Source organism: Triticum urartu, chromosome 2, assembly GCF_003073215.2.
Source record: "Triticum urartu cultivar G1812 chromosome 2, Tu2.1, whole genome shotgun sequence".
NCBI classification, from domain to species: Eukaryota; Viridiplantae; Streptophyta; class Magnoliopsida; order Poales; family Poaceae; genus Triticum; species Triticum urartu.
In genome coordinates this window covers 263,175,718-263,188,373 of record NC_053023.1, presented here as the reverse complement: position 1 = coordinate 263,188,373, position 12,656 = coordinate 263,175,718, and the positions used below count along the sequence as shown (strand labels likewise).

Here is a 12,656-nt window from a genome sequence, read left to right as displayed (position 1 = left end):
GAGGCAGCCATGGCCTCTCATCTCATATAACTGTTGGAAGACGTCGACAAAGTCTTGTCGCACCATACTCCAACAGGCCCACAGGAACTCTGCGGTGAAGCCGTCGCCCCGATCGCCTTGAGCGCGGGCAGACGCTTGATCGCCTCCCAAATCTCCTCGGTGTTGAAGGGAGTGTTGAGGTCGTCAAGGTCACTGGGCACAATTAGCTCCAACAAGTCCACTGTGCAATCGCAGTCGATGGCGGTGCCCAGGAGCGCATCATACTGCGCGAAGGCAGCTTTCGCCATGCTCTCGTGCTCGGTGATCACCTGGTCGTCCACAGTGAGGCCAAAAATCCTGTTCTTCAGCTGGCGGAAAGAGCATTGCCGGTGGAAGAAGGCGGTATTGACGTCGCCGTCCTTCAGATTGGCGAATCGAGCGCGTTGTCGAGCGAATGTGCACTCCATAGAAGCCAAGCCAAGATAGGAAATCTTAAGCTGCTTACGGAACTGATCCTCTTGCAGCGTCAACATCCGGTCTTCCTGAGCCTTGTCAAAGCGTGAGATGAGCTCGTGTGAGATGGCCATCTTGTTCCTATTGTTCCCGACAGATCGGGAACTCCAATTCGTCAACTTCCGTGCCGTGGCTTGCAATCAAATCATCAGATGGCGGTAGGGGTTGGCGTCATCGATGGAGCTCTAGGCCGCAGCCACCGTCTCGTGGAAACTATCAAGGCGCAACCATAGATCCTCAAAGTGGAATCGTTGATGTGCAGCCGGTACGGCCGTACGGGGGTACAACCAACAGCAATGGGCTGTGGTTCAGAAACCACAGATGCGAGGCATCGAAGGTGGCAAGCGGCATGGGCGTCTTCCCAGTCAGCAGTGCAAAGCACCTGTCAAGGTGCACGGTGGGTGGGTGGGGGAGGGGATTGCTCGTTCGACCATGTGTACCGGCGACCATTGAGATATATTTCCTTCAACGTGAGGTCGTTGATCAGCCTTCGGAATCTGCTCATCATGCTTCTATTCAGATTGCCATCATTCTTGTCTTTGTCGTGGTAAATTAGGTTAAAATCCCCGCAAAGCATCCAAGTAAACCTATTCATGGACAACCCGGCCCAGAGGCCCGAACCCGAAGCCCGACATTCAGGCCGGGCTCGGGCTCCAGTTTCTCGCCCGAAGCCCGGCCCGAAAGTCTGAAATAAGCCCAAAATGGCTATATATATTATTTTTATTTGAAATATAGGTATAATAAACTAATATAATATCCCGAATATGATTAATTTAATTAAAAACGCCATTGTTCATGTGTTTCAGGCCGGGCGGGGCCGGGCTCGGGCTTGGGATTTTTTCATCGGGCTTTGCCAAGCCCGGCCCGAACCTGGCCCGTGGAATGATCAGGTTTACATCCAAGGTCCCTGGCAATTGCTGCGGACGTTGCGTAATTCCTGAAGAAACACGATTTTATCTGCATCATCCTGCGCTCTGTAGACCACCGTCATCCACCAAGGGGCATCTGAGCCTGTGGAAACCTTGGCAGTGATCGTGTTCGCGGAGAACGCCGGGTCCGTGATAGTCACGGCCTTGCTCTTCCAAGCGAACCTCTTACAATCATCTCTAACTGTAATTTAATGTCTCACAAAGTTGTTAATGGAAAAGTATGTGCAATGCTATATCAATTTGCTGATCTGATAATTTTCTTGTTTGTGTTTTATGTTCTCATTTCAATACACATTCTCTTTCTTGCAGTTTATTAAGTCTACAAGTTGTTGTGAACTTTTAGATACTTGTTCTTGGCTTATTTTGTCCCTTATTTTGAAAACTAATATTTCTACAACATTCGTTTGAAGGCTAGGCCGCACATCTGAATTCATAATATATGGCCATGGGCAACAAAGGAGGGCCATTATTGAGGCAGAACGCCTGTTGGAGCATGGCAAAAGTGATGGTTTAGGAGATGCAGTTAAGCAGCAGTATGATGGAGACATTAAACATTCTTTTAAAGACAAAGCTAAGAAGTGGTTGAAGTTTGTTACACAGGTGCCTTCTACTTCTGAAGATTCATCACTATCATTTTATAGTTTCTATTTCCTTTTTGTTTTGGTGCACCTGCAGCTCTATGAAGGGATTGGGCAGTCTCTACAGCATTTTGCTCCTGCAAAATTATTGTAAAGCCTAACAATAACTTTAAATCTACCCAAAGTGTCGTTCAGATTCTCCTTATATATGTATATATGTTTGTTACTTGCCACCTTCTGCACAATCGACAGCGCATAATATTGAAGGAACTGCTTCAGCATGCTGTGCAGACATTGTTCTAAAGGCTTACTGCATATAGTGGATTATTCCTAGTCTTGTTGAGACGCCTGAATTAATTCAAGATAAAGTATACAAAGTTCTGCATATAGTAGAAAACAGAAATACAAAGGTTTTATACAATACACTTGACATACAAAAACTAACTCTGAAGAATCACTTTAGAACCAATCAATTAGGACACAACAACAAACGTCTTATTAATAATTTTGACAATTACTAGATCCCAAAAATGATGTGAAAACTCTGGGTAACTATAATACTGCTTGAAGCCTTGAAGGTGCCTCACAAAACCATAGGTGTGACCACATGCTAAAACTGGATCACATTTAGCTTAGTTGTGAATGGATATGTCCATAGTTAAAAAAGGCACACCTAGGCAGGCGCTTAAGTGCGCGTAGGCTCTAGGTGATAGCAAAACGCCTAGCGCTTAATCTGCGCATAAGCATGCGCTTTGGCCAGAAAAGTGCAAGGCAGTGGCTATGTTTTTAAAGCGTCCCTAAGGCGACGCCAAGGCGTCGAAGCGCCCCCCCTCCGCTTTGGAAAATCGACCGCTTTGGGCGCCTAGGCGTCCAAAGCGCCTGCCTAGGCGTCGCCTAGGCGCCAAAGCGCCCCCCCTCCCTAAGGCGGTAAGGCGTCGCCTTAAAAACATAGGGCAGTGGCCATAAGCATAAGCATAAGCATGCACTTTCTAACTGTCTTAAGTGCGCCTAGGCTATAGGTGATAGCAAAATGCCTAGCGCCTTTTGAACTATGGGTATGTCTCACTTCACGGGTAGTCATGGGCTCATGGCTATGGATTTTGTTTGTCCAAAGCATTTTGGTTCACACAATTCTTGAGCTTACTACTAGAGTCTCTATCACATTTGTACTAGATCCAAACTGTGAGCGAGTCAGTAATATGAAGAAGTCTTTCTGGAAAATAATCATGTATCTATAGTGTAGGAGGTTGTGTTACTAAGCAGATCTTTTTGTGTAGTTGGGTTTTATTGTTACCATTTACCAAATGTTGCATCTTCATTTACAGGCGAAATCTTCAGGACAAACTCCTGAAGAATATGAAAAGAAGGGCGATTTGACAGGAGTAAGCTCTCTTCTGTGTATAAATCATTGTTATCCACTTTGTTCTATAATCACATTGACCTTTACTTCGTGACATTTTGAGTAGGCTTCGATTCTTCGGCACTATAATGAAATACTAGTGTCTTGTAATGCTCTTGATTATCATGATTTTATCAACTCATCCATAACTCTTCTCACGAAGTTTCCAGAAGGTAGTTTCATTTCTTATCTCACAATATCACCTGCTTTGATGAGCTGTTGATAAGATATCTGTCTTGCCTATGCAGTATACAAAGAGTGCCAGAACACATGGCAGGCAATAGTGGTTGATGAGTTTCAGGATACCAGTGCTATGCAATATTTTCTTCTGAAGCTTCTAGCTTCTCACAATCATATAACCATAGTTGGTGATGATGATCAGGTATGCAAATTTGGTCCACTTTATCATCCAAGAATTTTAGAACTTATGGTTTCTAGATGCCCATTGGTGCTTTCAGCTGCCATACATATACTATTTTCAACTTCTTTTTCTCTTGTATCAGTCCATCTTCAGTTTCAATGGTGCGGATGTTTCTGGCTTTGATTCATTCCGTAGAGACTTTCCAAATCATAAAGAGGTAACTGTGACGTCTCTGGGGGCACTTTCTAACTGTCTTAGGTGTTACATTTTCTTCATGATATCTGTTAAGTAGCTTGCCTTGCCGATGACTGCAGATCAGGTTGAACAAGAACTACCGCTCTACACGGGCAATTGTCGAAGCAGCAACAGCTCTTATTCACAACAACACTAAACGGTGTAATCATAAACTTGCTGAGACAGACAACCCTTCTGGAAGTAAGGTATACTCATAGAAGCCCAACTGAACTGCTTTGTTTGTTCTTCCATCCTGTCAGTTGCTTATTGATTTAATATTACTTAGATCACTGTTAAGGAGTGCCATAGCGAAGATTCACAATGTGCATTTGTCATTGACAAAATCATTGAAACTACATCTAGTTCAGCTGAAGGCCGTGACTTCGGTAAAATTGCTGTCCTATATCGAAGACAGGTTGAGAATTTTTGAACCCTGCATTGTAGAAAAGCACATTTGGTCATGCTTGCAGTCTAACTTTCTTATACACAGATAACTGGCAAAGCATTCCAAGTGTCATTCCGCAACAGGAAAATACCCTTTAATGTTCATGGTGTGGCTTTCTACAGGAAAAAGGTAGTTCAATTTAGTTTAATCTTGAGACTCATTGCAAAGTAGCAATTTCTCATTATTTCTCTTTTCTTCTGTGCGGTTAACTCTACAGTCATTAGTTGCGTAACATTTGGGATCTTGGAAATTTCTTATGGGTTGCAAACGAGCTATTGCTAATTTTTCAATGCCTTTGGAAGGAACCAGTAGGGAAGCACCCTTCTGAAAATATATGTTATAATCATAAGCTATTGTTTGATCTTGATGCTATGAAGCTAACAACATTATTTGTTTTTGTTTACTTATTTTTTTGTAGACATGTGAGTTTGGTCAACGTCAGCCATACCTAGACTGTTCGAGAAATCAATCATGCGAAATCTTTTTTTGTGCATCACCAAATTTTGCATAACTTTGTTCCACTTAATAATAAACGAATGACCACACTTTAGTGCACTCATAATTTACTTGGGAATAATAAGTAAACAACCCTGTAAGTGCTCTCAATTGCCTCATGGCTTAAGTGCTTTACCATGCTATTATTCCAGGCCATCAAAGCTATTATGGCAATACTTAGGACCACGTTACCTGGTTGTGATGATGGCCCATGGCGTCAGGCCTTAAAGACCCTTTTGCCTGGTGACAAGGAAGAAAAAAAGAAGGTTCAAGTGTTACCAGACTCTTTCTTTTGCGTGTTATACCTTTTTTCATTTTTAAAATTTCCATATATTTGATAATTTGTTGCAATTTTATTTGCAGATTATAGATCATGTGGAAAAGATTTCATTGGCTAGAAAGTGTAGCTTCATATCAGCTGCTACTGACATCTTCAGTGCAAAGGTCTCCGGGACCTTCAAAAGGTTGTTCAATTCTCCCTGTTAACTTGCTGTTCTTAGACACCATAAATTCACCGCAAGTATTGTTATTTCAAGCTAATTGAAGACTGTTTATACCATCTTTTACATGGGCACCATTATTGCATATGTACATTAAATGTGTGTAGGACCGATGTTGTTTGTGCTTTGAGCTATACAACTGCTGCTTATTTATAACATAATTTCCATTTTGTTCTTAGTTTGGAAACTTTGTTTTGTCAGTAAGTTTCCTTATCGTTATGCCATGCTCATGAATCTACTAAATGTTGCTTTATTCAGAGTGTCTCATTTTGTTGGCTGCAGGACCCAGATTACTCAAGGGCGTAAGGTTTTATCGACCTTGTATAGCCTATCAAAATTTGTTGAGAGGGTACTGAACAAAATTTTACTCCCCAGTACTGTACATTTCTTCATAACATAGGATACATCTCAGTTTACGATATATCTGCAATGTTCCATATCTTCAAAATTTTCTGTAAAGAAATAGCTGACCTATAAAAACGTAAACATCTATGGAATGAACATGTGCCATCAATTTCAAGAACTTAGTTCTTTTGCCTGTGTATTTAGTATTTACAGGTAAGAGGGTTATAACTTCTGCACATCACCCATAACTTAGTAAACTTGCATCGCGTTCTCTGTTGATAGTCAGCAGTGAGCAAACTTCTGCACAACATTATTTATAACTACCCCATGTAGAGTGGACAATTATAACTTCTGCACAGCAGTGGTACACTTCAACTGATCTTGTGGTTAGTTTCTCAAGAGCTACATCCTTTTTTAACTGACTGCTAATGCAGAACCACACTAATCAAGGTCACCTCTAAAATAGTAGCCATCTTCTTAATTACAAATATTAACCCTCATCGTAAGTTCATAAGAGGTAGCAACCACTTTTTTTTGGGGAAAAACACAAGTCTATGTATCTGAATGTACTATTTCATGAAAGATATCTTTGTATGTGTTGTGCTCTGATAATGGTCTGATTCTTTTCATAGATACATGTTAACATAGACGAAAGCATAACTCACTAAACCTGCAGCAAAGCCTTACTGATAATTGGCTGTCTTCATTTTTGTGTCTCAGGAACAATCAGTTTCAGCTGTCATTTCTTCTGCAGGAAATATGCTACCTCAGGTTCAGTTACTTGTTACAATTGCATCCAAAAAGATTTACTCTCTGTTTTGGTGTTTTATCACCTTTTTACAAGTTTTTAAATAGCTAGCTATAACTGTGCTATAGCTTTTTGAACCCTAGATGCTATCTGCCAGGCATATTCATTATTTTTTATATTCTAGTGTTAAAATCGATGATTGTTTTCACTAGTTTTTTTTGCGACCTCCTGCGAAAACTGCAATTTAAACCTTGTTTTTAAATATGATCTGGGAGCACTGTGAATAGAAAAAGTGCTTTTGAAGCAACAGTGTTACTCCATATCGGTGTGAATTTGTACATGCAGTTGGTACATGACTTTATGTGATCCTATCATCTAATGGAATCATGAACTGTGTGCTCACACCTGTTGATCATCTTGAATTCTTCTAGTTTACTGCAGAATTCATGGTATGCAATAACTGGGAGTGGGGGTGGGGGGTTAAATTAGGCACAATTGTAACCTCCTAATCCTGATTCGCAAAAAAAAACCCCTCCTAATCCAAGCTTATTCATAGGGGGAAACAGCCAGCTGGAACAGTGTCATGTGCTTTCACTGTAAACATATAACTATAACGTAGGATCTGACATCATTGTTTGCCACGTGTTCTACGATCAGATCATGCTAATTTCCTGTTGTAAATTAAATCTACAGTAGAAAGCTGTGAAATTGATATATGGTTTGGGCACACATTACCTTATCGCATATATGCTTATTACCAAACTGAGGCTGATTTGGTGTGTCTCTAGTCCCTACTGATCCTATAATATCTACATCAATGCTTTGTGCATATTTCATTCTTTTCATGATGGTTAATTTAATAATTTTCATTTCTTTGGCAGCAATATCTCCTTGAAAAGCGTGCAGTTATTGATAACGATGGTGGTAAATTGTTAAATGAAGACAATGACATCAGATCTGTAAGTTCATACTATTTGATGCTCTTAATGTTCTATGTGTTGATTGTCTTGAGACTTAAATTTTGATGTTGTGCACCGAGATGAAGATCATTCTGAATCATCCTAGCTCTACCATATATAAGAGCATGCACAAATGGAGATTGAGCAAGATATGCATTTTGTTCCTCATTGAAAATGCCCAAATCAAGTGACGTGCTCCTTTTATTTAAGTCAAAAGCAGCTATTGGTAGACTTGTAACTAATTTTCTGGAAACAAGCTTATTTAAAATAGCTTGTCAACCATCATGGTTGGATAAAGGGTCCATGATCTCACTGGTAATGAGTCGCTGTTACCAAAACTAGGAAATCTGTAATCTAGCCAAGTTTTCCAAAAGCCAAACAATTTGATTACTTGAGACTAGATAGCGAAAGTTGTGGCTAACTACTCGGAGAGCAAACAGGGCGACGGCGCGCTCTGGCGATGGCGATGGCGATGGCGACTCCCCTCCTGCGGTGGACGTCGCCCCCGCTCCCCCTCCCCAGCCTCTGCGCCGCCCCCTTCGGCCTCTGCGCCGGCCCGCCGTCCGCACCCCCTTCCCCGACCGCGCCACCCGCCCCGGCCGTGGCGCCGCTCCCCTCGCCCGCCCCTGTCCCTGCGCCCCGCATTCGGTGGGCAGACCTCGCCGACGAGGACCCGCTCCCTTCTCCCGCCGCTTCCCGTCGCACTGCACAGCTTGGCTGGGCCGGTGGCTCAGCCCCCGCGTGAGGGGCTCGGCCGCCGGCTCGCGGCTACCGCGGTTGCCGACATCGCCCTTGAGCCCCGCTCGGGCTGTTGGGAGACAAGGCGCGCCCTTGCGGAGCGGGGCTGCCCGTCGCCAGCGCAACCGGACTTGGGGTGTGGCTGGCCGTTCTGACAGGGGTCCGACTCTTACGTCATGGCGCCGCCCGATGGTTGACCCGCGGCCGCGTCCGGTGGCAGCTCCGACCTCGCTGGCGGCTAGCCATGGCCCGGTCCCCTCGTCCCCTTTGGTGCGGTCTTCCCATTCCGCCCGTTCATCGCCTCGTTCGGGTCTTCTTCCCTCTGCTTCCAAGCCTCTCGGTCCACTCGACGCCCCTGGTTGGCCCTTGCCGGCGGTGTGCTGGCGGCGGCGCTTGCCCCGACTAGGGAAACCCTACGGGTCCCGTCCCCTCCGCGCCTCCTGGGCCGCCCCTCGCCCGAACCTAGCCTCTTGGGCCGTGGCCCAGCCCACCAGTCGCTGGCGCTAACTGGGCCAGCCCTGCTTGGACCGGGCCGGCTTGCGGCTGCTGGGCCGCTTCTGTGCCCTAGGCCCGTGGCTCCAGTGGCCTCGATATGGCTCCCCCGAGGCTTTCTGACCGCATCGTCTCCCCCCCGCCGCCTCCCTCGACCCGTCCCATGCTTCTGCTCCCCCGCCCGACGCGACGCGCCCCTCTCCCTCCCCGCCGGCCTCCGCGGCTGTCCCTCCCCCTCCCCCGCCGACCTTGCCGCGGCCGGCCATGCCCCGCGAGTGGGACGACGGCGCGGCCCGGCACAAGCGGCGCGCCAAAGACTGCTGTGACCCCCCTCGCCCATCTCCTGATGCACTTCGACGTGAGGAGGAGCTCACGCGTGAGCTCCGAGAACTCCACGGCGGCCGCCGCGACGATCGGCGCTCCCCGCCCCGCCGTGACAACCGGGGCCGCTCCCGCTCCCCTTGGCCGACGGCCTCTGGGGACTGGCGCCCCCGGCTCCTCGGCGTGGTCGGAGCCCCTCCCCATCCCGCTCGGCGCGCCTCCCGTCTCCTTGCTCCCAAGCCCAACCGGTCGCTCTTGCATCCCGGAAGTACGTCCCGCCCCACGCCGCCGCACCTTCGGCTCGGGCCTCCACTGCCACTCCAGGCGGCGGCCCGCCCCGCGGCCACCAGGGCCCCGCCAAGAAGAAGCGCCGCGGTCAGGGCCGGGGCAACCAAGGCTCGTTCCCCCCGCCGGTTCCGGGTGCCCCCTCCACCCCGGGCCCCGTCTCCAACCTCCTGCGCCCCCCATGCTTCAACTGCGGGGTGGCGGGTCACTCGCAAGTCAACTGCGCCAACCCCCAGTGTTGCTACATCTGCAAGGATCCTGGCCATCCCGCCCTCCTGTGTCCAGATAGACCGGTGATCTTGGAGCTCATGATGTACGGTCACGGTATCAAGGGGCTGGGCTTCTTCCACCTCGAGGTCCCCGACATCCCGCCCCCACCCCCACACTGCAGGCTATTGTCACTGTGGTCGACGGGGTGGCCTCTCCGGAGATGATTGAGGCCGAGCTCAACCACCTCTACCGTTGCCAGTGGGACTGGGTGGTCACTCCTACCGCTGGCCACATCTTCACGTGGTCTTCCCCGACCCCGTCAACTACGGATACGCCACCCGCAGTGGCCGGATCACCCTCGCCCTCAACCAACTCGTCGTCGACGTTAACGAGCCGATTCTCGACGCGAAGGCGGTGGCCGTTCTGGATACCACTTGGATCCTTGTGGCCGGCCTCCCCGAGATCGCCCGGTCGGAGCTCGTCATCCGCCAGATGTCCCGGATCCTTGGCAAGGTGGTGGTGGTTGACGAGCTCTCCCTCTGCAAAAAAGAGGAGGTCCGGGTCAAGGTCAAGTGCTTAGACTCCTTCAAGCTCCGTGTCACCGTTCGAGTGTTCTTCAATGACCAGGGCTTTGACCTACGGATCGCCCCCGAGCCTCCCAACCACGTCGGTCGTCCCCGCTTCTTCGACGACGGCCCGCCCGGTGACAACCCGGGGGCCGACGGGGACTACCACGGTCGCCACCGCCCCCGCTCCCGCCGGTCGGAGGTGGGAGGGTCGGACGATTCCCACTCCCGCTCCCCGTCCCCCTCGCCTACTCCCCCTACCTCCGAGGGCCGAGGCCGCCAGGTCGCGCCTGGCCCTCCTCCCTCCTCTGTGGCCACTGTGGAGACATCGCCCGACCAGGTTGCCGAGTCCTCGGAGGCCAGCGACACCTCCAGCTTCGGCCTGGTCGTCTGTCCGACCTCCTCCCCCGCTCCCCCGCGGCGCCCGACCTCGTTGGGCCGGCTCTAGAGGTGGTGCCGCTCCTGGCCGCGACGCTGACCTCAGGCTCGGCCTCGCCTGCTCCCGCGGTGGGTGTACCACCACAGGCACCCTCCCTTGGCGCCGCGACTGCCATTGCCTCGTCTTCTCCGCCTCCCCCGACGCCCCCCTGGACGCCCTCCCGCTCCTGGCCGCGGCCCCTACGAGTGCGCCTCCGGCCGCGGCGCCTCCCGTGGTCGTCCGGCCACCCCCGGCGGCGACCCCCCCATCGTCCCCATCGATTCTGGTGGTCCCGGCGGCCGCCGCCTCGTCCCTGCTTCGCTGTCTGCTCGCTCGACTCCGACTCCACTGCTCCTCGGCTGCGCTGGACCTCTCCAGCTCCCTCCCGCGGCGGACCCCGGCACGGATGGGGAGACCAGGGTGACCACCCCCGTGGCCGCCCAGCCTCCCCCTCCGCGATCCGCGGCCTACTCCCGCCGCGGCCAGTCTGCTTCCTTCCTGGTGACGGCCTCCCGCCGGAGCGCCGGCTCGATGCTGCGCGCTCGGATGGCAGCCCGGCTCTGCCCATCCACGAGCGGGCAGAGCTCCGCGCTGTGGCCCGGAACCTGGAGCCAGGTACACCTGCAGTCCCCCCCTCTGTTACTACTTGCTCGTTCTCTGCTCTCGAGTCGGTTCCACTTGGTCATCTTGTGAAGGTCGCGACAGACTCCGCGATCATCTTCAGGGGGGAGGTGGCTCCCCCCTTAGCTCAGATCGAGGCCATTAGGGCCCGCGAGATCCTTGACGGTAGACTAGCTAAAGCCCGCGTGGCTCTGCTCTCGCCTCCCGTCCCTGCGCCTGCTGTGGAAGATGCCACTCCGGCGCCCCCTCGGAGGACCGGTGGTCTCCTTCCGTTGGCGGCTGCCGACCTCTGTGGCCGCACTCGGTCTCGGACCGCCGCCCTCCGCGCCCAAAGCGCATCCCGTGTCCTGGGGTCAAGCAGCCCCCCAATGGATGCTTAATGTGCGCCCTCTTCTGGAACATCCGCGGTTTCGGCCATGATGGCCGACATCGCCAACTCATTGAGTACATGCGCGAGGAACACATTGACATCGTCGCCATACAAGAAACCATGCGCACGGAATTCTCCCTCCCCGAACTCGATCGGCTTAGCTCCCACCTCTTTGCTTGGCATTGGCTCCCTTCTAGTGGGAGCACTGGCCATTCCGGTGGCATCCTGTTAGGCGTTAAGGATGCCACCTTCGAGGTGGGTAGTATGGACAGGGGCCAGTTCTTTGTTAGCATGGAACTTTTCGAGCGGGCCCTTAACTTCAAGTGGGAGGTTATTATCGTCTACGGCCCTGCAGACCATAGTAGATCTGCCTCCTTCCTCGAGGAGCTCCACCGGAAGGTTACGGCTGCTACGCTGCCGGTGGTGGTTGGAGGTGATTTTAACCTCCTTCGGTGCGCGGAAGACAAGAGCGATTCACACGTCAACTTTGCTCGCATGCAAATGTTCAATGACTGCATTGCTGATCTTGGTCTTCATGAAATAGATAGGGTGGGTGCCGGGTTTACCTGAACCAATCGTCAGGCTTCCCCGACCCAGTCCGTCCTGGACTGGGTCCTAGTTTCCCCGGAATGGGACCTCCGCTGCTCCCTAGCCTCCCTCCGGGCCATCACCCGCATTGGCTCCGACCACGTACCCCTCCTCCTCTTCTCCGCTGACGAGCGCCCCTCGACCCCCCCCCCCCCCCCCCCCCCCGATTCCGGTTTGAGACTTTCTGGTTGTCCCAAACTGGCTTCGTGGAGGCGGTTGGTGCCCGTTGGGTGGAAGCTCGCGCCCAACCGCAGCCCCGTCCCCCCTCTGCCATTGACTCATGGCAATTCTGTGCCAAGCGAGGCAGGCCGTTCATGAAGGGGTGGGGCGCCAACCTGGGGCGCGACCTCCGCGAGCGCAAGAAGGCCCTGTTGACCACCATTCAGGCCCTGGACCTGCGCGCTGACGCGGTTGGCCTCTCTCCCGAGGAGTGGCTCTCCCGTTACGACTTGGAAGACCAACTTTCTGTCATCTACACCGATGAGGAGACCTATTGGCGCTTGCGTGGTGCCCAGAAGTGGGTATTGAAGGGTGACGCGAACACGGCCTACTTCCAGGCCAT

General features: G+C 51.0%; 1 protein-coding gene across 2 annotated transcripts in view; it reads left to right on the top strand.

Annotated features, from left to right (window-relative positions):
* Positions 1-12,656, top strand: part of LOC125536988 (ATP-dependent DNA helicase SRS2-like protein At4g25120) — a 31,668-nt gene that overhangs the window by 5,720 nt on the left and 13,292 nt on the right. For both annotated transcript variants that reach the window (XR_007295398.1, XM_048700277.1), the window contains exons 7-19: positions 1,832-2,021; positions 3,325-3,381; positions 3,466-3,571; positions 3,647-3,780; positions 3,902-3,976; positions 4,074-4,199; positions 4,280-4,408; positions 4,484-4,567; positions 5,086-5,199; positions 5,297-5,397; positions 5,716-5,782; positions 6,499-6,549; positions 7,408-7,485. Coding sequence is in view for 1 of the 2 variants with exons in the window: in XM_048700277.1 (XP_048556234.1) it covers positions 1,832-2,021; positions 3,325-3,381; positions 3,466-3,571; positions 3,647-3,780; positions 3,902-3,976; positions 4,074-4,199; positions 4,280-4,408; positions 4,484-4,567; positions 5,086-5,199; positions 5,297-5,397; positions 5,716-5,782; positions 6,499-6,549; positions 7,408-7,485 (1,312 nt within the window). In the remaining variant the exon portion in view is untranslated. The remainder of the gene's footprint in view (positions 1-1,831; positions 2,022-3,324; positions 3,382-3,465; positions 3,572-3,646; positions 3,781-3,901; positions 3,977-4,073; positions 4,200-4,279; positions 4,409-4,483; positions 4,568-5,085; positions 5,200-5,296; positions 5,398-5,715; positions 5,783-6,498; positions 6,550-7,407; positions 7,486-12,656) is intronic.